Source organism: Alnus glutinosa, chromosome 4 (genome assembly GCF_958979055.1).
Source record: "Alnus glutinosa chromosome 4, dhAlnGlut1.1, whole genome shotgun sequence".
Taxonomy (NCBI): domain Eukaryota; kingdom Viridiplantae; phylum Streptophyta; class Magnoliopsida; order Fagales; family Betulaceae; genus Alnus; species Alnus glutinosa.
Genome location: NC_084889.1, coordinates 12,076,146 through 12,100,803, shown reverse-complemented (window position 1 = coordinate 12,100,803; position 24,658 = coordinate 12,076,146). Strand labels below are relative to the sequence as shown.

Sequence of the window (24,658 nt, the reverse complement as noted above, 5' to 3'; positions counted from 1 at the left end):
CCTTTCCCATCGTATTTTCCTAACGAATCAAACACCGAAAAAAATGTTTTAAACTGAAATCATTTTCCAAAAAAATGGTTTTGTTGAAAATATGTTGCAACAAAAAACATTTTAATTTAAAATAAAGAGAGCCTAAATCCACATGCGATCCTTGCATGTTCTTTAAACATGCACAAATAAAGAATAATCAACGTCAAATTCACATTTAACAATCCTATCAGATTTTTCATGAGAAAAAAAAAAATCAAATTTTATACAGAAATTGGAAGGTCAAATAGTTTCCTCATTCTCATTTACAAGATGCACGTATCAACTTCCTCCAAGAAAACATTAAGTTATATACTCGCAGAATCAAAAGATAAGAAGGAAGAGCAGATAACTCATTCAATTGTCAAATTCTCATTGGCTTGATATGGGAACACTTTCTTCACCAGGCACCGAGTCTGAGGCAGGCGACTTCTTTGTAAGAGGTTTGGGTATGTCAACATACTCTTGTGGGCACCGCTGCTGAGGGTGTGATAACAGCACACACATGTGACGGAAGAGGACACGTGCTAGCCCCTGCCCGCTCTCATGTATGTAGCCCTCGTATTCACTGACATGCTCAAGGGCATCAACAAGTGCATCATAGACCTCCTGAGGGCAGTTGTCTGGTCCAGGCTTGTCATGGAGGTAAATAACATCCAAAGTAAAGAGTTTCTGGTTTACAGGCCATTGATGTTGTGGTTTTGCGGATGATCTGCAGTAGATAAGAATCTAAACCCAACAGAATATCATAATCATATTGTATGTCCGAGTTCATAGATAGAACAAGCACTAAAGATGTTTCATCTAAGTGACAAGGTCATCATCATCAGTAGGTAACAAATTTGCATCCATCAGTAGGTTAATTAAACAGAAAATATCCAGGACAATTAAGAGAAAATGTCCATGTTGAGGGACACATTCATTAACAGATACATAAAAAATGTGATTCCAACACAACTTACCATTCTAAATATTCGATTCTGAGCACGGGATTTCTTTGCTTCATGAGCTGCCACCCGAAACAGACTGGTAAGATCTGCAGCACCACAAGCTGAAGTAGCTGAGAGTCCCCGAAGTGCAGCAATTGCAGACTCAACTTCACTGCTAAACTCTTTCCTAAGCTACATGATAGCAGAAAGGAACCCAAAACATTTCAGAATTAATCACAAAATCCTTAAATTTAAAAAGAAAGTGTAAAATCTAACTTGTGTTTCATCAATATTACCAAGAGTGTTTCCACGACCCATCTTAACATATCTAATGCATCAAATGGATGGCATGGTATGACTAATGCACAACATGGTGGAGTCTACTCGGGGAAGGACAGGAGATTTGGGTGAAATTTTTTTATTTTCACACCCTGAGAGAGACATTGGTTCACCTCAAAACGGAAGTGTCTCATTGTCGGCGGTGGCTCAGCATCTTCGGTTGTCCCCATAAACTCAATTTCAGCCGCTTTCTCAATCCCACTCTTCAGACACCACCAACGAGGAGGCAACATTGATTGCTCTTGGGTATGGGTTCCCTGGTTCTAGCAATAATGGTGATGTTTCATGTTCTAGGACAGTGACCCATTTAGTCAGGTTGATAGAGGGCTTGGGTGTTGTAGCTTTCGACTCTGGGTAACAATCTCCAGCTTGGGCTAGGTGGGTGTTGAGATAGATCCTAAGCCCTCAGAGTGGGCAATAGTAGTAAAAGGGGGCAAACGAGTCTAATACACCATCTTCTTCATTTTCCTCTTCTAGGCATTTGTATAAGGTTACCATTGATAAGGGGGAAGCTAATGCACTGACTGCTTTGATTGGGATGGAGTTGGATTGTGCAGAAGGGAACAACCGACTTGCTAGGAAGCCGCTTCCATGCTTGGATGTGGATATCTACAATAGGGAGGAGCCCAGAGCCCGTTGTCTGCACTCCTTTAAAGATCCATCTGTATAGATATCATCATCTACATCCAAAATGCCGTATGCTTTGGAAAAAGCTTGTCCCCCTGCTGAGATTGGAAGAACTGATTGCTCAGGGCTGTTCAGACTGGGTTTTACATAAAGTGAAGGATATCTCTCGAGTTGTGGGGTGTGGGGCTTTCTTGTGAGGGATTTGTAGAGAAGCTTATGGCATTGTTGACAGCCATTGAAGCGAGCTGTATCAGAGTGGATTTAGCCTCCATTTCCAGACGGGTAAATAGAGGTAACATGGAGTTAAAAAGATTGGTTTGCTCTATTAATTATGATTCTCAAGGTGGAAGTTCAAGTCGTGGCAGAGGTAAGAGTAGGGATTTCTCAGTTCTTAATGAAGCCTAAATTGTTATCTTGGAATGTGAGAGGGTTGGATGAAAGGGATAAGCGCCTAAGGATAAATAATTTGCTCAAAGAATAGAAGGTGGATGTGGTTTGTTTTCAGGAAACTAAACTGGAACATATGTCCTATAGAGTGGTTTGTAGTTTACGGGATTGCCATCATATGGATTGGTGTTGTTTAGACTCTAGAGGGTATTCCAGAGGAATTTTGCTTATATGGGATAAGAGGGTGGAGGAGAAAATTGATGAGTGCGTGGGGGAGTTTAGTGTTGTGTGTTCATTTAGAAACGTTGAAGATCATTTTACTGAGCTTTTGCAGGTGTTTATGGTCCCAATTCTTATGGGCATATAAGGCTTCTTTGGAATGAATTGGTGGGTTTGCTTAGTTGGTGAAACTTTCCATGGTGCATTGGGGGAGATCTTAATGTCACTCATTTCCCTAGTGAGATGTCGGGAGAGGGCCGTTTTAGTCTAGCTATGACAGAGTTCTCAAATTTCATTTTTGAATGGGGTCTTATGGATCTTCCTCTTGTAGGTGGAACTTTCACTTTGTCAAATAACCGATATTTTCCTTCCTGGTCTAGAATTGACAGATTTCTTGTCTCTCTTGATTGGGAATTCTAGTTTCTTAGTGTGTCCCAGATGAGATTGCCTAAACTTTGCTCGGAGCACTTCCTTATTCTTCTTGATTGTGGAGACTTTCACGGAGGTATAAGATATTTTAAATTCGAGAATATGCGGTTAAAATACGAGAGCTTTGTGGATAGGGTGAAAAAGTGGACTTCTTATCGCTTTCAAGACTCTCCGAGTTTCATTTTGGCTCGCAAGCTTAAGGCTTTGAAAGCAGACTTAAAAGTTTGGAATGAGGAGGTGTTTGGCAATATAGATAGGCAGAAAAATATTCTTTTGGAAGAACTACAAGATCTTGAAGTGGTTGAAGAAGAGAAGGCCTTAAGCATTGAGGAAGAGTGAGGTTATTAGTGACTTGGAGAGGTTAACTCTCATGGAGGAGGTGAGTTGTTGGCAAATGCACAAAGTTTTTTAACTGAATGACCAATTCTAATAAAAGAAATAACTCCATTGATTATTTGATAGTTGATGGTAAAGTTTCTACAGATCAATATGAGATCAGTGAACACATTTTGCAGATTTATAATAATTTGTATACCGAGCATTTTAGTTGGCAACCTAAGTTGGACGACAATTTTTTTTACTCCATTGGGGAGGTGGAGGCCAATTGGTTGGAGAAAGTGTTAAAGGAATGAGAGATTTTAGAGGTGGTGAAAGTTATGAACCACCAGAAGGCCTCGGGCCCTGAGAATTACTCTATGACATTTTTCCAAGCTTGCTGGGAGATTCTAAAAGAGGATATTATGAAGGTCTTCCATGACTTCCATGCTAAAGACAAATTTGAAAGAAGTCTAAATGTTACTTTCATTGTTCTCATTCCGAAGAGGGATTGTTGATCTTAACAATTTTCTACCGATTAGTCTACTGATTTACAAAATTATTTTTTGATAAGTAGTGACATTAACAAAATTATTGTCAAAATTCTAGCTAACAAGTTGAAGATGGTATTAGAGAAGATTTTTTCCAAGCCTCAAAACACATTCATCAGAGAAAGGCAGATTCTAGATCTTGAGCTCATCGCTAACAAATGCCTTGATAGCATAATTAGATCAGTGGTGACAGGTGCGCTTTGCAAACTGGATATAGAAAAAACAAATCATCCCACTAATTGGGACTTTCTGTTGTACATGCTGAAGACCTTGATAGCTCATTGTATCTCTTTGTTATGCTTTTCTATATTGGAAAACAACACTTCCACTGATTTTTTAGTAGTTCTCATGGTCTGAGACAGGGGACCCTTTGTCTCTATTGTTGTTTGTTATTGTTATGGAAGCTTTAGGTAAGATAATCTCAGCTGCAGTGAGAGATTTTTTTATCTAGCTTTTCTGTGGGGCCTAGGGATGTTGGTAGGATTGATATCTCTCATCTTTTTTTTTGCGGATGACACCTTGATTTGCTTTTGAACTGACTTAGATAACCTTCGTCACCTGCGATGCTTGTTTTTATGTTTTGAAGATGTTTAGGGTTTGAAGATTAATTTGGCTAAGTCATAGTTAGTCCCTCTTGGTAATGTCCATAATGTAGAAGATTTGGCTCGAATTTTGGGTTCTTGGGTCTCCTCATTGACTATGAAGTACTTAAGTCTTCCGTTGAGCCTCTTTTAAGGCCAAATCTATTTGGGATGACATTTTTGAAAAGGTTGAGCGTCGTTTGGCTAGTTGGAAGCGGTTGTACTTGTCTAAAGGGAGTAGGATAACCTTGATTAAGAATCATTTGTCTAATCTGTCAGCTTACTTCATGTCTCTTTTCCCTCTCCTGACTAGAGTTGCTAGGCGCATTGAGAAGTTACACAGATTTCTTGTGGGGAGGTAGGGATGTAAATAAGCCAGTCCGTTCGACAGCCCGCTCGATACCCGCTCGGTTTAGCCCGATCCGAACTCGAGCTCGATACTGTAGAAACTCGATCGTTACTGTTGAAACCCGCTCGATTAGTAAGTGATACATACCCGACTCGCTCGATAAAACTCGATAGGGGCTCGCGAGCTCAACTCGTTTAAAGCTCGACCGGATCGCTCGCCCGACTCGTTAGTTCGACTCGTTAGCTCGTTCATATCTTACATATATATTAGTAAATAGTAAACATAGCATAATATATATAGTATTACATATTAATTATAATACTTTGATAACAATATTTAGTATGTTAAATTAAGATATTAAGTTATTAATAGTTAGTATATAACAATATAACAATATTAAATAGTTAGCATATATATATAAACACATATATCACATCACACATGGTTAACAATAGTTATATATTATACTTATATTATAGTTACTTAGTTATATAGAATATATTAGACTTACTATTTGTTCACATTATACATATACCATTGTTTATACTCTGTAGTTATATATAATAACATATTATTAATTTGTTACTTATAAACTATAGTTATGTAATATATTTTATAATATGCCTTATATACTTACATATTGTATATTTATGTTATTAATAAATGCATAGAGGTTGTTCATAAACTTGGGCTTAAATTTTGCTTTGATCACTCATTGAAAAATTTAATAGTTTACATCGAGCTCTAGTTTAACCGAGCTTGTCTAGTAACCCGGCTCGGCTCGAATGTCATTTTCAACGAACTCGAGCTTGAGTTCGAGCTCGAGCTCGCCCGAGTTTTAAACGAGCCGAGCTTGAACATGTAATTTATAGCTCGGCTCGAATTCGAGCTCGACTATTTAGGCTCGACTCATAAACGAGCCAGTCTTGAAATCTTCGAATTCGACTCGGCTCGGCTCGATTACATCCCTATGGGGAGGTATGAGTGAAGAGTTCAAATTTCCCCAGTAAGTTGGCCCAAGGTTTGTTCTTTGATTCCTAAGGAGGGTTTAAGGGTCAAAAATTTGTTTATTCAACCGGGCTCTTCTAAGGATGTAGTTATGGCGCTTTGCTTATGAGAGAGAGGCTCTGTGGAGAGTGGCGGAGGACTTTAAATATGGTAGTTAGTGGGGTGAGTGGTGTTCTAATGAAGTTAATGGGTCGATAGGGTTGGTCTTTGGAAATTCATTAAGATGGGTTGGGAGGAATTTTCGAAGTATACAAGATTTGAGGTGGGTGACGGTTCAAATATTAGTTTTTGGCATGACATGTGGTGTGGGGAGTAGTCCCTTAGAGTAACGCTTTTGGAGTTGTTTAATATTGCTTGCTCTAGGAATGCCTCTATGGCGGTTTATCTTCAGTTATCTAATGGCTATCTTAAGTGGAATGTTAATTTTGCAATAGCAGCACATAATTGGGAGAAGGAATTCTTGATATTAGATCGTTTATACTGTCTTAATTCCTAATGTTAGCAATCACTTCCCTTGGAGGAGTATTTGGCAGAGTAAGGCCCCCTTGAGAGTGGCTCTCTTTGCTTAGCTGCTTTAGGTAAGATCCTCACTTTGGATAACTCAATAAAGCAGCAGATCATTGTGGTAGATTGGTATTGCATGTGCAAAAGAGTGGGAAATTGTTGATCACCTTTTACTTCATTGCGAGATAGATAGTGCCTTATGGAACTCTATCTTCGGTTTTTTTGGGTTAGTGTAGGTCATGCCCCTATGAGTGATAGATATCTTCGCTTGTTGAAGAGAGCAATGTGGTAGTCCTCAAAGTGAAGCTGTTTAGAAGACGGTTCCATGTTGCTTGATGTGTTGTATCCGGAGAGAAAGAAATGATTGAAGCTTTGAAAATAGTGAGAGGAGGGTGGACTTAAAGACCTTCTTTTATAATATTTTTTTTCCTTTTCTGGTTAGGTGCTTCTCTTGTATACTTCTTGTGTAATTGCGTGCACCCTTTGCATTTTTAATGAAGTTCATTTACTTACAAAAACAACTAATGACGCTTTGCTAGGCAATTTCTAATGCATGTGTTATGCAATGAAAAAAAGTTAAACATCTTAGTAGCCAGAGGAGAAGAAAGCAAAAGCAATTCATGTAGTAGCGGCAAGTGAAATGGGAGCAGCCAAAATCGCGAAAACATAGTTGTAGGAGAAATACAAGCTAGGCAAAGCGGTGGACAGCTGCACCCTAGATGTAGTATAAAAAGCATATTCGGCCTTTCCCCTTCAAGCCCAAGGGAGAATAAAATTTAACAATTTCTAAGATCTGAACTCTACAAATCCATGCACCCATTTTACAGCCTAAAACTATGTGGGTGTAACAAATACCAATCTATTACCATTCATTAATTCAAAAACATTTCTTCGTTAATCTGCTAGGTTAGAAATTATGTGAAACTTAATGGATAGGTAAAAAGAATCTTGATGTCATCTACCTTATGTGTGCATCATCACGACCTTAAAAAGAGAATAAACAAGAGTGATCAACTACTTTCACATTTTGTTCCATTTTCATCATATTACAATCACCAAGGAACCATAAAATCTTGATTGATGAACCATAAAATGCAACATGCGACGCAAGCAAGGAATACATAAAATAGACTAAATATTACACAGATTTTAAACCAACCCAAAACCCCCCCAAAAAAAATGCAAAGCACACATGAACTTGTAGCGAGAACCTACGGTCTATACTCTCTTATTTGAAATAAGATCAAGATCCCAGATAAGTAATCGATCCATGCTCTCTTATTATAAGTCAATTCAAAATATATCCACCAAAGAAGAACAACAAATGCAGAATTTTGTGTTTGTGCAAATTTCGAAGGTAGAGAGAAGTGTGAGTACCCAAGAAGCGGATTTAGAGAGGGTGGCAAAGGCGAAGCGGTGTTCGGGATTAATGGAGAGCTTGGCGTTGACGAAGAGAAGGATGGCTTGCTTGATGGAGTCCAATCTGGTGAGCGGTCGACCATTTGGTCCCGTGCTTTTCATTTCCACCAGCGATTCCGCATCCACGTCTATGCACAACAGTATGTCTTCGTTGCTTATACGCGTCGGTTTCAGCGTGTACCTGCTTGCCCCTGACCCCTCTCCTTCTACAACGATTCCTTCCATCTCTCTCTCTCTCTCTCTCTGCCTTGTCTCGAATGAGCTTTGAAGTTATGTCTTCTGAGAGAGATGACAGAAACGGTGCGTTTCATTTTGGTTTCGCTATACGCCTGTACCTTTATTTTTATATTTTCCTTTTCTTTTCTTTTTTCTTTTTCTTTTTTTAAACTTCAGTTAAATTATTAAAGGGATAATTGCACTATTGGTTCCTGTGGTATGCTATAATTATTTTTCACTTCCTATGTTTAAAAAGTTCATGGGAGGTCATTGTGGTTAGCAATAATTACAAATCGATCCCTACAGTCAAATTCCGTTAAAAAAATTTAACAGATTCCGTCAAATGCCACGTCGGTGCCACGTGTCGCCATTAAGATGGCGACACGTAGCGCTGACATGTCAATCTTAATAAAATAATATAAATTTATTAAAAAATAAATAAAAATACTTATTTTTAAAAAAAAAAAAAAAATTCAAAAAAAATTCAAAAAAAAAAAGGTGGCAAGGTGGACCACCCCTAGATCTTCTAAGGGTGGCCCGATGGCCATCCCCAGAGGCTGCATGGTGTGGAACGCGGCCACCCGAGTGGCCGGGGGTGGCGCTCGGCCAGCCAATGTTTGCTGCCTTCTTTTCTTTTCTTTTCTTTTTTCTTCTTTTTTTTTAAAAAAAAAAAAAAAAAAATTTGATAAATTTATATTTTTTTTATTAAGATTGACACGTGTCGCCATCTTAATGGAGACACGTGGCACCGACGTGGCATTTGACGGAATCTGTTACAATTTTTAACGGAATTTGATTGTAGGGATCGATTTGTAATTATCGCTAACCACAAGGACCTCCCATTAACTTTTTAAACCATAAGGAGTGAAAAATAATTATGGCATACCACAGGGACCAATGGTGCAATTATCACATTATTAAAAGTTGCAATATAGTTTTTTCCCTTTTTAATTTTACTTTTATTTTAGGGTTAAATACCTCATTGGTACCTGAGTTTTAAGTCATTTTAAATTTAATATCAGAGTTTTATTTTGTATCATGTGGTACTTGCGTTAGGAATAAAAACTCAGTTGGTACCTCTGTTAGATTTTTCGTCCAAATTTTAACGGCCCACCACATGTCAACTGCTGAGGTTGATACGTGACACTATATAGAAAAATAAAAAATAAAATCTTTAAAAATTAATTAAAAATAATAAATAATAATAAATTCAAAAAAATAAAATAAAAGACGAGCTACCATGCCACCCCCATTTTGGCCAAGGGGGTGGCTCAAGCCGATTTGGGGTGGCCGAACCACCCCCATGGGCCACAAGGGTGGTTCGGTCACCCCATGGGCAAACCCTCAAATCTTTTTGCTAGGTTTTGGCCCTTGAGGTGGCTGAACCACCCCCTAGGGCCAAAGGGGTGGTTCGGCCACCCCCAAGGGCTAAAACGCAACATTTTTTTCTTTTTTTGTTGCCACCCCCTTGGCCAAAATGGGGGTGGCGGTGGCCAATTGAGTAACCCCTCTTCTTCTTTTTTTCTTTTTTCTTTTGAATTTTTTTTTAATTAATTTTTAAAGATTTTTAGTTTTTATTTATTTTTATATAGTGTTACATGTCAACTGTTGAGGTTGACACGTGGCGGGCCATTAAAATTTGGACAAAAAATCTAACAAAGATACCAACTGAGACATCTAACCCTTTATTTTAAAAATTTTTGTTGACTCAAACGGCTAAAAATGTGAAATTTCCCTATGAAATTTATAAAAATATAAATTTATCCTTAATTAAACAAACAAACAAAAAAAAGGGATCGTGAGCCCGTAAATGTTCACTTTTTAAAAAACAAAAATTTTAAATCGAGAGAAAATTGTAATTATTTGACATCTTTTGTTATGATTTAACGAAAAATCTAATAAATGAGAGAAATAGAAAGAGGCTGAAAAATAGAATATCGATATTGCAACCTTTGATAATTCAATGATAACATTGCAAAATCAGTAACACAACACGTAATGTAAGGATGCATTTGAAATTACAATTTTGAATAAATTATTGGAATTTTTAAAAGAAATAGCAAAACGTAAGCCGTTTGAAAATACAGTTTACAAATGGTCGCAGCAGGTTTGCAGTTTAAGGGAAAAATGTAAAATCAATCAATGTAGTTGGCCTAAATTACAAATTGCTCCCTTGTTTCAAAGTAAATTCAAATGTCCTTAGGGTATACCAAAAAAACTATTTAGTCACTGTAGTCAAATTTCATTAAAATATTTGACGGATTCTGTTAGGCGTTACCGTGTTATGTCAACACCAATAAAATGACGACGCAAGTCATTCTTAATAATAAATAAGTAAATACATTAAACTTTTAAATTAATTAAAAATAGAAAATAAAAAGAAAGAAAGGGATGGCTTCCCAACTGGCAGCGACCCCTTTGGGGGTGGCTGTGTGCCACACTCGGCCACCTCTAGATGTGGCGCGCTGCCACCACTTTCTTTCTTTTTTTTCTTTTTTTTTGTTAAAAAAAATAATTTATAAGTATATATATATATAAACCCAAAGGGAAGGCTTGGCCAATGGGTGTGGCCGGCCATCCCCATTTTGGTCTATGGGGGCAGCTCCTTGGGGGTGGTTCAGCCACCATCGAATAGCAAAATAAGAGTGGCTGAAACCACCTCTAAAGGCCTTGGGGGTTGTTAGGCCATTCCTAGATTAGCTCTAGGGTGGGTCAGCCATCCCCAAGAGGCCAAATCCCTACCTTTTTTTTTTTTTTTTTTTTTTTTTTTTTTTTTTTTTTTTTTTTTTTTTTCGCCTTTTGGGAGTAGCTGAAACCACCTCATTTTTAACCTTCTAGGACTCCTTGGGGTGGCTCAACTGCCCTCTTAGGCCAAATGAGAATGCTCGGCCACCCCATTGGCCCAAAGGGGTGAGCGGGGTGGCTCACCCCTTTGGGTTATTTATTTATTTATTATTTTGATAAGTAGGTTATTTATTTATTTTTTTTAAAACAAGTTTTTTACTTATTTTTAATTATGTTTTTTTTTTTTATTTTTACATTTAAGTATTTTAAATTTATTATTATTATTATTAATAAGGTATACGACACATATTAAGTTTTGATTGGTTTGATGTGAAATTTCTTTAGCTTTCTTGATGGCAGATTGAAAGATGTACTATTTAGGTATATGCCTATAAGAGAGGAACTATCTGTGATCGAAAGTGAAATCAAGAGAGAAAATTTTTTTTTGTTAAAATCCAAGGGCAAAAAGGTTTTTAACCATTATATTTTTAATGTATTTATTTATTTTTATTAAAAATGATGTGTGATGTGTTGTTATTTATTGTTACAGTCGTGTCACCTAATAAAATCTGTCAAATGTTTTAACGAAATTTAACTTCAGGAACCAATTTTTTTGTTAGTATACCTTAGGGACTTCTGAATTCACTTTGAAACGACATGGAACAATTTGTAATTTATGCCAAACACATGAACCCACGATTTAAAGTGAAGTTTTATTATTATTATTTTTTAAAAGGCACACGAAACGCTGAAACGGCGTCGTGCGGGTTGATTGTCGGACGTTATTGAGATCTTCTTGCTTCTTCTTGCTTCTTCTTTTTCACCTTTTTTCCTGACTATTGTTGCTGTAGTTAAGATTTTGAGGCGGAGATGGCGTGCTTACATGACCATAGTTGTGAAGATCATGATTGTTCAACTGATTGGTCTCTTTACAAGCACATAGACCTCTCTAAGGTCAGCCTCTTGAATCTCTTCCATTTCTCCTCTTCGTATAAGTATCAAGATTTTGACAGTGTGGCCGATTTTTGGTTGTATTTCTGAAATACCCAGATTGGTTGTTTCAAGGAACAGTGACCCATTAACCCTTAAAATGAAACTCTCACAACCTCGGACTCTATTTTTTCGGGTGCACCCACCCCGGATATTTCATTTGTAAGACAACAATGTCCAATTAACATAAAGTTGTGAAATATATACTCCCATAATTTTTAGCCCCTGTAGATTATTCTGTTTCAATGTTTTCCCATTTAGGTGGCAGTATATGTTAATTTTGGATTACATCCAGTTGTCTTTTTATAACATAAGGTGGTCGGGATTTGTTTTGACTGGTTTTGAGAGAAGATTGGAAGGCTAAAGGAAGCTGTATCTTTGAATTGTTGGAGATGGTGACATAGCGTACCTTGCAGTGGGAGGGTAGGGTCATAGGGTCTTGCAAGTCGTGACAGAAGTGTTAGAAAGCAAGTGGCTGTGGAGGATTGCTATGATTTGCCTTGTAATTATGGGGTTCTGAGCAGTTTTTTCTATATGTATTAATGAAACACGAGGTGGACATATGGAACAAGTTTGTGGAAAGAAATTCAAAGAAAATTGAGGTCTTTGTTTGTAGAATTTGCTTTATAGTAGATTGATGGCATTATTTTCTTTAAGAACAACATTTGGAGTGTTGAGGCACCTTTGCAGATCTTTTTCTAAGCTAAGAAGGATTAGGGAGATTGTGTAATAGTAGTATGCGTGAGTAGATCGTGAAGCTGTGGATCATTTTATGCTGCACTTTTCCATAGCTTTGGAGTTTTTTTTTTTTTTTTTTTTTTTTTTTTTTCTCCAAACTCTTGTTTACTTGGGATATCTTGAGTGTTTTGGATTTTTTCGGGGTGGTCTGAGAACTAGTCTGAGTTGTTAATTCTGCATAATTGATCCCATTGTCCCATTTTTTTCCAAGTTTTTTTTATCACAATGAAATATACATTGTTGAAAGTATTGTCTCTATGTAAAACGTGGATCAATAAGTGGTGGCGTATATTATATTTATTTGTTTATTTATTTACGAATTTTCAAGGAAATGTGCCTCTGTTGAAATTATGTTCACAGCTTCTGGGTTTTGCATACCTCACATGTAAATGAGAGGTGGGTGACTATCCATTGCTTGTGTTATATTTACTTTCAACCATCAAAATATATAGATGACGGTTCAGTTCTTTTAATTAATGCTGCCGATTATCTGATGCATTTTGAGTGAAGTTATTCTGTGCCTTGGTGTGATTTTCATTTATGCTCAAAAACGATCAAGCAATAAAACTCTGTGGGTGTGGGTGTGTGTGAGTTGGGTAGGGGGAATCATATTTGTAATTCTATAACTTTGTAATATTGTAAATGATATAGATCACTGGAGCTCTTATCTGCTGATTGACAGGATTCCACTTTCATTGGAGTGATTGTTTGACTATTCTCCCAACTAAATTTGCATAAACTTTGCTTCTTCAGAAAACGAAAAGTATTGGTTATTAATCTTTTTTCTTGGGGGATTGTTACTAAGGTAACCGCTTTGAATGAGGCTGTTCAAGGAAGTGTTAAGTCAGTTTTTAAAGCGTGGGAGCAGCGCCTTAGTTCTTCTGGGGTAATTTTCCTATTGTCTACATCCTCTTTTATCTTCTTTTATCAATGGTAATTTTTTGGTTTTTCAAGATGTGTATGTAAGTCAAACACACACACACACACACACACACTCACATAGGCAAGTCCCTCGGAACTATTGATGAACAATGCCAAGGCTGACTTGGCATCCCCAACTTTTTTTTTTTTTTTTTCATTTAATTTTTTTAACAAAAAAGTTACGGATTTAAATTGAAATTAGAAAGAGAAAGAAAAAGGAAGAATGATGGAGATTTTGGGGTCAATATACTGGTCATGTCAACTCTATCTCTCTCTTACTCAAAATTGTAATTTTCTTTTTCACAACACAAAGAAGTGGGGCCCATACCTTTCTATCTAATTACCGTTACCCATGTGGCTCCTGTTCTCTTTTCCCCTTCTCCATGTTGATTATTAAATACCAATTGTAAGACTCACAAACTCTTTTCTTTTCCTCTTGTTCCTTTGTGTGTGTATACACACATGCGTGCCGAATTGACCCAATATAGCCTCCACCTGAAAGTGTATATTTTCCTCATTCATTCATTTTTTAAAAAAAAAAATTTAATTTTTTTTCATTCAACATGTATTTTTCTTTCTTTCTTCACATTTGATCTAAACTATATGGAAAGTTGTCTATCCAAAATATCTTACAACTATATATGCAGGACAACGTTTATATCTACATCACAAGGTTTCAGCACTTATTTCACTTGGTTTGGTTAATCCAGCATGCCTGGGATTAGACAGAGATGCTGTTTTCTGGCTTGGCTTACCATATACGATTATATCTATTGTATAAAATATATTCTTTGTTGCCAGGTGTATGAAACTCATTTAATCCTCTTTTCTGTGATAGGAGCACTTGGAAAGCAATGAGGGTGATCCGGAGTTACTTGTTTTCATTCCGTAAATTTGCTATCTTTACAACACTAGAAATTGTTCTAAAGAAAAATTTGTACAGAAGGGCTCACAAATATTTTTCATTTCATTTGTTGGGTTTATTGTGATAGATTTACTTCAGATGTCAAGATCAAGAGCATATCAATTGTTGGTGGTACTGATGGAACAAGTCCTTCCAAGATGAGAGTGTAGGTTTTACCTTTAAAACTTTTACTTATGTCTCATGGCTTTTGTTTTTTGCAGTAATTCATATCTAGCAAGTTAGAATAAGGATGCAAGAAGGTGCTCTATAAGTTAGATCATATTTACATATATTGGTAAAGGACATTCTTTTGTTTTGGTTATAACACCAAGTCCCAGCAAAGCTCTAATCATCCTGCATCAATGTGACATGTATGCATTCAATAACTTGGTAGAGTTTATTAATTGGTGTTTTAGCTATAGTATTTGGTGGTTTTAATTGAATTTGTAAAATGCCATATCAAGGGTGGCACAATATAATTTGAGACCTAAGGTGAAAAGTCTCAACGAGTCCTTTATAATTTTAGTATAAAAGTATAATAATTTTTCATATTTAAAATCATTGAAAATTTTCATTAGAACATTGAAACTTAATACTTGACCATAAGTGATTGAAACTTGGAACAACGGCTCAGAAAATATATAATTTTTACAAAAAGAGATAAAGTGTAGAATGGACAAATAGTGAGATGAATGATCGATAAAAAGAATGAGAGTTGTGAAAGAAAAGAGGAGGAAAGAGAATTAAAAAAGAATAGAGTTTTGGATAAAGTAGAATGTTAGGGAAAAAAAAAATAGTTTCTATGAGCGGTTAGGTGGACTTTTTGAAAAAGCCTCAAAGCTACTTTCATTGCACTCATTCCAAAGAAACACGGGGTTGTTGTTAAAGATTTTTGACCCATCAGTCTAGTGAGTGGAGTCTACAAGATTATTGCCAAAGTCTAGCCAATAGGTTGAAAAGGATTGTAGAGAAGATTATTTCGAAGCCCCATAATGCGTTTTTTAGAGGTTGGCAAATCCTTGACTTTGTTCTTATAGCAAATGAATGCCTAGATAGTAGGATCAGATTTGGTGAGCCAGGTGTGCTTTGCAAATTGGATATTGTGTAGGCCTACAATCATGTTAACTGGGAGTTCGTATTATACTTATTGAGGATGTGTGATTTGGCGCAATTAGATAGTGCATTGTATTTTTTCGGTGCACTTTTCTATTTTGGTAAATAACTTTATCGGTTTCTTGAATAGCTCTTGTGGTTTGAGACATGGTAATCCTGTGTCTCCTTTGCTATTTGTCATTATTATGGAGGCTCTAAGTAAAATGGTATCTGCTATTGTAGACAGGGGCTTCTTTTAGGCTTTCCCATGGGGTATAGGAACATTAGTGAGCTTCATATTTTCCATCTTCTATTTTCGGATGACACCTTGCTACTTTGCGAGGCAAACCCAAAACATCTACGCTATCTGCGTGCCTTATTCTTATGCTTTAAAGCTGTTTCTGGTTTGAAATTAACCTGACTAAGTCAGAATTGGTTCGTGTGGGTAATGTCAATAATGTTGATTGCTTGGCCAGTACTTTGGGATGCATGGTATCTTCTTTGCCTATGAAGTATCTTGGTCTTTCATTGGGAGTTCCTTTTAAGGCTAAATCTATTTGAGATAGTGTTATTGAGAAGATTGAGTGCATTCTAGCAGGGTGGAAGATGACGTACTTGTCTAAGGGTGGTAGGATTACCTTTATAAAGGATACCCTGTCTAATTTGCCTAAGTATTTCTTGCCTCTTTCCCCATTTCTGCTGTTGTTGCCAATCACATAGAAAAGTTACAGTGTGATTTCTTATGGGTTATGCTAGGTGATGAGTTCAAATTTCACTTGGTAAGTTGGTCCAAGGTTTGCTTTCAGCTTGTTGAGGGCGGGTTGGAATTTCAAAACTTGCCTCTATTCAACCGTGCTTTTTTGGAAAAGTGGCTTCCGCTCTATGTGCATGAGAGAGAAGCCTTGTGGAGAGTCGTAGTGGATGCCAAATATGGCAGCTCGTGTGGTGGGTGGTGTTCTAATGAGGTTCATATGTCGTATGAGGTGGGTTTGTGGAAAAATATCAGGAGGGGTTGGGGAGAGTTTTCTAGATGTACTAAATTTGAGCTGAGAGATGGCTCCAAATTAGATTTTGGCATGACTAGTGTAGGGATAATGTCCTTAAGGATAGTTTCCCTGATTTGTATAATATTGTTTTCATAAAGGATTTTTCTGTGGCAAATTACTTGGACTTATGTAGCAATTCCCATCAGTGGAATGTAAGCTTTATCAGAGATGCTCGCGATTAGGAGGTGGATGTCGTTGATAGGTTTTTTTTAACTTGTATTCCTTTAGATTAAGACAGGAAGGTGAAGACAAGCTTCGTTGGCACCCCTCCAAGAGAGGGATTTTAAACGTTAGATCTTTCTAGAACGTTCTGTATAGCACCCCCTTCTCTTGGAAGAGTATTTGGCTGGATAAAGCCCCATTGAGAGCGGCATTTTTTGCTTGGACAACCACCCTATGGAAGATCCTCACCATGGATGACATAAGTAAACGACATGTTATTGTGGTTGACTGGTGTTGTATGTGTAATAGAAATGGAGAGCTTATGGATCATCTTCTTTTATATTTTGAGATCGCCAGTGCCTTATGCAAGGCTCTTTCCAGCCATGTTGGGGTTTGTTTGGGGCATGCCTAAAAGAGTAGTGTAGACCTTTTTGCTTGTTGGAGAGGGCTGAGAGGCAGTCCTTAGAGCGCAACAGTGTGGAAGAGGTTTTGTCCTGCCTTTTGTGGTGTCTTTGGAGGGAAAGAAATGATAAAAGTTTTGAAGACCGTAATCTCAAGGGGTTGACTAAAATGGTAAGGACCTTAGTCTTTGTGGTAGTCCCATGACGCATAATGTTCAAATCCCTTTGCGTGCAAACAATTTCTTGGAGCCAGCTCTCCGGCGAAGCCAGAGCATGTAACAGCTCACCCCAAACGACACAATATTGGCTTCCCCGAACCAAACTTCCCAGGAGGTTACCCATCCTGATACTATTATCACAGAAGCACGTTTAAATGTTTAATTGCGGAGTTCTGATTGATTCATGGCTATCACGACTTTAAAATGCGTCGTGTCAAGAAGGGTGCGAATAAGCATATCCCCATTCCAATACCCAGTCGATGTGGGATGTTTACCCAATTCTTGGCGTCCTAGCGAGTGCCCGTTGGCAACTCTCATGGGCTTGTGCACACTCACCCCCATCTCTGGCTAGGCAATGGCTCTAATACCATTTGTAACGACGCACCTAAAACGACACAATATTGTCCGCTTTTGGCTCTCCCAAACCAGACTTCCCTAGAAGTCACCCATCTTGGTACTACTCTCACAAAAGCACGCATAACTGCGGAGTTCGGTCATCACGGCTTTAAAATGCATTGTGTCAAGAAGGGTGTGAATATATATATAAGAACTTCCTCATTCCCATATTCAGGCACTATGGGACGTCAAAATCACTCCCTCTTGGGACCCAGCATCCCCGTTGGTTGCCCTCATAGGGTCATCCCATTCTTGGAGTCCCAACGGATGCCTGCTGGCGACCCTCATGAGCTTGTGCTCGCTCCCTTATCTTAGGTTGGGCAATGGCTCTGATACCATTTTTAACGACCCACCCCAAGCGACGCAATATTGTCCGCTTTTGGCTCCCCCGAACTAGACTTCCTAGGAGGTCACCCATCTTAGTACTACTCTTACACAAGCACACTTAATTGCGGAGTTATGATAGATGTATGACCATCATGGCTTTAAAACGCGTTGTGTTAAGAAGGGTGCAAATATACATATAAGCAATCCCAATTTCCATAATAGGCGATGTGGGGCGTCACAGAGTATTACCCGATCCATATGCAGAAGGCGCTTTATACGGGTCCGAGGTTTATCTAACAAGGATGGGTACACGAAGTGGCCCTATCTTGAAGGGGTTCCTCATCATAAAAAATAAAATAAAAAAAATAATAAAAATAATAATAATAATAATAATAAAAATTTTGAAGAACGTAAAAGAACGGTGGTGGAACTTAAGTCTTTCTTTTGCCAAACTCTTTACCATTGGACAACTGCTTTAGATCTTAATTTTTTTGCTTAGCTTTCATGATTTTCCTAACTTCTCTCTTTTCTAACTAGTTGTTTTTTATGTATACTTTCCATGTACTTAAGTTGCGCCGTATGTGACTTTAATGATATTTCGTTTACTTATAAGATAAAATTAAAAGAAGTTTGGATTTTTGTAAGTAAAGGAAAATTAGTGTCTCTTATTTGAAAGTATTTAAGAAGGAATGGAAAGGAATTTGATTATAAAAAAATTACTATTATATATATATAAAAAAAAAAAAGATAATTGCACTATTTGTTCCTGGGGTTGGCATAAATTACAAATCACTTCCTATGGTACAAAAAGTCCATAGAGGGTCCCTGTGGTAAACTACAATTACAAATTACTCCCTGAACAAGTTTTTCGTCCACCAAATTAACAAATTCCGTTAGTTTGTCACGTCATACCCAATAAGAAATCAACACGTGTCCATTACAATAAAAAAATATAAATAAATTAAACTTAAATAGAAAATAGCAAAGGGATGGCTACCGGGGGTGGCCTGGCCACATTTGGGTGTGGCGCATGGCCTCCCTTAGGCTTAGGGTGGCCACATGTCGATTTTCTATTGGGTATGACGTGGCAAACTAACAGAATCTGTTGGATGGAAAACGGGTTGAGGTAGTGATTCGTAATTATAGTTTACTACAGGGACCCTCCATGAACTTTTTGTACCACATGGAGTGATTTGTAATTTAGGCCAACACCAGGGACTAGTGGTGCAATTTTCCCTAAAAAAAATAAAATAACCTTCTCTCCCAAAGACGAATACATATCTCTCTGTGTTTGGTAAAGATGCTTTCATATAGTAATGAGGCCTCTCTTGATCTTCATATGTTTTTTAACTTCTTTCTTCTTTTTTTTTTCTCTTGATCTTCATTTAATTCCATTTTTTTATTCTTAATTACACTATTATCGCCTCTTTCTTTATTTTCACTTCTTCAGATACAAGATATTTAACGTATGTTACACCTTATAAGGTTTTTTTTTTTTTTTTTTTTGGGTGCCATCATCAATTAAAACTATTTTTTAAGGGCCTTTATTTCTTAGGAGGCCTTTTAATGTTATTTTTAAGAAACTTTATTTTCTTAGGGGCTTTTAATATTACCTTTTTAGGGGCTCTATTTCATGGTGGTCTTGGGGGGGTGGGGGGGGGGGGGGGGGGGGGGGGTAGCAAGCATTAGTTGCCTACCCCTCTAGCCTTGTGCCATATATCCTCATTCTGACAAGAAAAATGTTTGGTTTCATTCTCTGCATATTTCTTGTTCATCTCCGTACAAGAGATGTGCAAATCTACCATTGAACCTGTGGAATTCACATGTAGATCCCATAGATTTAATGGTGGATTTAAAAAGGAGATGGATGAGAGATGTGTTGGAGAATGAAATCAAACATTTCTCTTCTGACGCTCACAATGCTTTTTTACAATTTTCTTTGGGTATCTTATTAAACTTGGATGCCGTTCTGCAAATTAAAAAAATCTGGTCAGCTGAATACCCCATCAGTCCGAAATAAGAGTACCATAAGCATGAGGAATCAAAAGTGGGTTCTGAAAGTTCTCTCTCTCTCTCACACACACACGCTCACACATTTCCTTTATGCCTGAATATTTCCTTTCCATATTGGTAAAGTATTTGAACTTTTGAGTTACTGGAGTTTTTTTTTTTTTTTTTGATAAGTAATTAAAATTCAATAAAAAGCGCAGAGGGGCGCAACCCTAATACACGGGAAGTATACAAGAGAGCCCCTAAACGGGAGGAACAACTAATAAATTAAGAATTGAGTTACTGGAGTTCAAATGCAGTAATATCTGACCAGGTTTTTTTATGAACTTGTAATTATATATTTGTCCAAGTTGTTCAGCCACTAAACATAAAGAGTTATTTCTAAAAGTAATCCCTCCTACCCCCTTGCCAGGTCCCCACTTCCCTGGTTATTAGATGTGTTTATTCCACTTTGACTGAATCTCTCTCTCTTCTTTGCCCCCTTTCCCAGACAGACAGTTATGTATACAGATACCAATTGTAATTGATGAAAATGTTCAAAAAGTAAAGATTATTATGTATTACAGGTACTCTTTCTGAAAATGTAATGAATAAAATCACCCAATCTGATGATTGACATTTACTCTATACATTGCCTGAGGTACCTATATCTTGATAAAGGTCAAGAAACAGGACAAAAAGTCACGATTACTAGAAGAAAATCAAGATATAGGGCAATATAATTATGATATTTTCTTCCTTAAATTATGTGTTAGTAAATAAGAAATGAAACTGAATAATGCTTGTTTGACCATCCGAGTCTTTTTCGCTTTTGCCAATTTCAAATTATATTAAGATTTCACTCCTACAATTATTATTTTTTGGGACAATAACCCATGGGAAGGACTGATTGGAGGATGAGGAATTAGCATACTGACTCTCCTTGTTCCTTCCCCTTCTTATTCCACTGGAAATTTTTTTGTAGAAGTGTTACAACAAACTAGATACTTCAGAATTAACAATAGCATTGATTAAATGAAAGAAAGGGCTCTGGTATATAGAGGGGACCTCGCTGTTTAAATACTAACAATAGAAACGATGGAACCCATGATTTTTTTATCCGTTTAGATTTACTACTTTCTGTTTTTAATTAATATGCTTTTTTTGGAAAATAAGATTGAAGCACTCTTTTGAATGAAATGAAATTCTTTTAATCTAGTCCCAGTAATTTTCATGTACTTGAGGGGAAAAAAACACTCAAAATAGTTTGTCTTTGAATTAGGTTTGTCAACCGAGATGGCATTGACTTTTCGGATGCTCAAAGTATGCTAGCCATTCAGGTAGTGCTTCCTCTTAGATTTTCAAGGCTTTAATTGTAATTCAAACTTCAGCTTATATGAAACATTTATTCATATTGTTTAAAGGAGTGGGATTTGGTTGAAAATTTGCAAGGAGTGTTAGAATACCAGACAAGGTAATTATTTCTTCCTTCCATTCTAGTTGATATACATCATATTATGTTGCTTTTTCTTTAGAACATTTCTCTTCATTTTTTAATGATAACAAAGGTTGGTGTGGTAAGTACAATTTTTTTTTTGATATGTAAGTAGAGAATTTTATAAAATTCGTAAAAGGCACCCATAAGCATACAAGAAGTATACAAAGAGGAAACCAAAACAGGAGAGAGAGGAGGGAGGAAAAACACTTGAAAAACCCAAAAACAGGAGGAAACCCAAAGATCCTTACAAAACCAGCCCACATAACCCAGAGACTAAAACATCACATCAGAGGCCCTCTTGCCTCTGATGTGAATACTTAGAATAGTTAGACTTCTATATGTTAGTAATGTAGCATGTCAAGTTGACATATTAGAACTTATGTAAAAAAAAACTTTACTGTAATGTGTGGGTTTTATTCTTCTGATCATCTTCTACTTTCTGACGTTATCCTATTTCATATAATTAGATATTCTAAATTTCAAAGTGTGGCAAGTATCACATTGCATTTTCCTGAGAATTTTGGTGGTGACACAACTCAGATACACTATATTGGTTTAAAAGGTGAAGCTACCCAGGTAATCTCATTGCCACAGAAAGGTTTGATGGTTGTTATTGTTCATACTTTACTGAGGGGAAAAAGGGGGTTGTTGCTGGTACTATGATATCATTGATATGTTCTCTTGCCTATTATTACAGTTGAAGAGGGATGTTGTTGCAACAATTGTTTATGAGCTTACGCCAAATCCTTCCGATCACAAGTAACTCTCTCTCCCTCTCTCTCACTCTCCACACACGCACACATTGATTAAAAAGTTTTATTTGTCCTTTTGGAATTTTTCAATCATTGGGTTTCTTTTGGAAAGATTTTTTTGTTTGTTCTCTATGCTAGCTGCAAGAAGGTTTGACTAAAGGTTTAATTTTGTAAACCTAAGCCAACCCTCATTCTATTTCTAGTCTTGGGAGTATGTCTTAAATGTAGCACACAATGCCCCGGATTAGAGTGGAGTGAATTGGATTAGAAAGGTATTGCATGAGTTTGTTCCAAGTCCCACATTGTTGTGTACTATGTGGAAATGGGTTATACAAGTGATTACTTTTGAGTCTCAATTGTGTTTGGGATATAGTTCAGATGTGGTTAATACTTCCTTAGGTCATTATAGATGGTAACATACTCAATAATGCCATGTAGCACTGCAGTACTGCATCATAGCACAAATCCTAACAATGATGTATGAAATTTGAGTAGAGAAGATTATGATGTCCCGATTCGATTCAATTGGGTTGTGAAGGTGTTGGCATGCAATAATTACCCATATTAGTTGTGTAATAGGTAAAACTGGACTATATAAGCGATTATAGGGAGCTCTAATGATATTAGAGCTCATCTAACAATGTAATGTGATGTTGAGGCACTGTAACATAGCGTGAACCCTGGCAAGGATGTCAAGAATTTAAGGAAAGATTGTGATACCGCTGGATTGGATTGGATTAGAGTTAAGTGGATTGGATTGTGAAGGCATTGTATGTGCATGTGTTAAATCTGGTTGCAAACTCTGTGGAATTGGGTCATATAAGTGATTACAAGGAGCCTTCCTTGTGACTAGTCCTTTAAGAATATAGCACAAATGTGCTAGTATTTCTTTAGATTATTATAAGGGTACTTCTTTTAAGGTAGACTTTTGCTCATGCTTAATGGGCCTCATCCACTTTTTGCCTTCATATTATTTGGCAAAAAAGAAGGGGGGGAAAAATGGTGCTACATTGGTAGTCCTATATTTGGCCGCTGATGATCCTTTTTGTGATTAGGCTATGTAAAGACATCATAAATTCCCGGTTTTGTATTTGAAAAAAATCCTAATTCTTGTTTACAGTGAATACTGGAGGCCATGGAAGGCCCCTTAAGCTTCAGCATCAAACTTAGTTTAGGGGGGATGACTTGTAATAGAACCTATCCTTGATATGAATATTAGTTAATATCATATGGAGTCGACGAATGACGTGAGCTCATTAAAAATTCAAAGACGAAAAAAATCAATTGGACACCCCATGGAGATGAAAGTTCCCACACATTTACAGTTAAATTCAAAATCCATTATCTGCCTTTTCATGCCATTTGAAATGAGAATTGTTGCATATATAAATCAATTCATGATTTGAAGTTTTTTTTAAAATTTTTGTTTTTATTATTATTATTTTTTTAATATTAGTCTTTTGTGTGATACTGTATACTTTGTAGTGGTTCCATCAAAATGCACGGTTTTTGCCAAAAAATAGAATGTTTTGCTCACATGTTAAAATACCATTCCTTCAAATTGTTGAGCATAGTGTTGTGTGTTCACCAGCCAAGAACATTACAAAATGATTTAAGCCGAATTGATGAAAAAAATTAGTGTATGTCAGTAACCACAGTAAATATGATTATGAATTATAAAATAATTTGATGTTTGGCTATTAAAACTCTTCATCTCTTTTCTGACTCCCGCTAATGGGCTTTATCTACTAACTTGAAATCCATTAATACAACTATCTACACGATTGAGTAAATATATTTCCTTCAGTCTCTGTCCTTATATAGTGCCAAGTTGGGAATTTGTCAAGGCCTCCAGAGGTTACACCTTAGACAGTTGGCCACTTGCTTATGGTTCCAAACTTCAATTAGACAATTTCTTTCTTTGATGTCATTCTGTCCTGTGTACTTGTTTGTGGATTTCTCTCTACTCTTGTTAATCAAACGAATAAATCTATTCTTCACACCTATTTTATCACATCTACTTTACATCGGCTGACATGGAAGGAGTTGAATGGCTACTTAAAAAAAACCGAAACTTTTTACTTCCATTTAACTCATGCCATGTCAATTGTGTGAAGTAAGTGTGAAGTGTAACATTATTCTTATTAAAAATGTTGTGCTCATTTGCAGAGCACGGGCTGAAGGTGGTGGCGGTCTTTCGCAAGTGGAATGAGCTGCTACCTCTTACATGATGCTTCTGAGAGTGGATTCTTCTTCTGTACATCTGTTCTTGAACTGTTGTTGCAACTATTTTGCTTTGTTTTTTTTTTTTTTTTTTTTCTTTTCCTTTCTTTTTTGGTGGCACCTCTTACTACATGCAAGATAGCATCTGCTATTCACCAGGGAAAAAAGAAGGATAACATCTGCATTATGGGTCACAAATTTCAAATTTCATACAAAGCTAATTTCAACCTGTGTCCAAATTTACTAAATTCTTATGCTGTTGGCAAGATATTGATTCTTTCTTTTTGTTTTTTCTTGTCTGAGTATCCGACTGTTCA

General features: G+C 36.8%; 2 protein-coding genes across 2 annotated transcripts; one reads left to right on the top strand and one right to left on the bottom strand.

Annotated features, from left to right (window-relative positions):
- Nucleotides 1–220: 220 nt before the first annotated feature.
- On the bottom strand, nt 221–7,983 carry LOC133867241 (uncharacterized). The gene is made up of 3 exons (XM_062303961.1): nt 7,643–7,983; nt 990–1,148; nt 221–756 (listed from the first exon to the last, which is right to left on the bottom strand). The coding sequence occupies exons 1-3, from the start codon at nt 7,907–7,909 to the stop codon at nt 400–402; spliced, it is 783 nt and encodes a 260-aa protein (XP_062159945.1). The 5' UTR covers nt 7,910–7,983; the 3' UTR covers nt 221–399.
- Nucleotides 7,984–11,479: 3,496 nt separating this feature from the next.
- On the top strand, nt 11,480–24,636 carry LOC133866544 (uncharacterized). The gene is made up of 9 exons (XM_062303102.1): nt 11,480–11,638; nt 13,218–13,298; nt 14,172–14,221; nt 14,326–14,403; nt 21,151–21,208; nt 21,293–21,342; nt 21,834–21,942; nt 22,064–22,125; nt 24,288–24,636. Exons 1-9 carry the CDS (start codon nt 11,555–11,557, stop codon nt 24,328–24,330), a joined length of 615 nt encoding a protein of 204 aa, XP_062159086.1. The 5' UTR covers nt 11,480–11,554; the 3' UTR covers nt 24,331–24,636.
- Nucleotides 24,637–24,658: the final 22 nt, after the last annotated feature.

Bases quoted from the DNA above. Each gene is read 5' to 3' on its own strand.
- LOC133867241 (XM_062303961.1), bottom strand. From the start codon at position 7,909: ATGGAAGGAATCGTTGTAGAAGGAGAGGGGTCAGGGGCAAGCAGGTAC. The intron at 1,149-7,642 runs GTACTCACACTT...GCTATCATGTAG, and splicing joins TCTCTAAATCCGCTTCTTGG to CTTAGGAAAGAGTTTAGCAG. The intron at 757-989 runs GTAAGTTGTGTT...TGTTGGGTTTAG, and splicing joins AGAATCGAATATTTAGAATG to ATTCTTATCTACTGCAGATC.
- LOC133866544 (XM_062303102.1), top strand. From the start codon at position 11,555: ATGGCGTGCTTACATGACCATAGTTGTGAAGATCATGATTGTTCAACT. The intron at 13,299-14,171 runs GTAATTTTCCTA...TTTCTGTGATAG, and splicing joins AGCGCCTTAGTTCTTCTGGG to GAGCACTTGGAAAGCAATGA. The intron at 14,222-14,325 runs GTAAATTTGCTA...TTATTGTGATAG, and splicing joins GAGTTACTTGTTTTCATTCC to ATTTACTTCAGATGTCAAGA.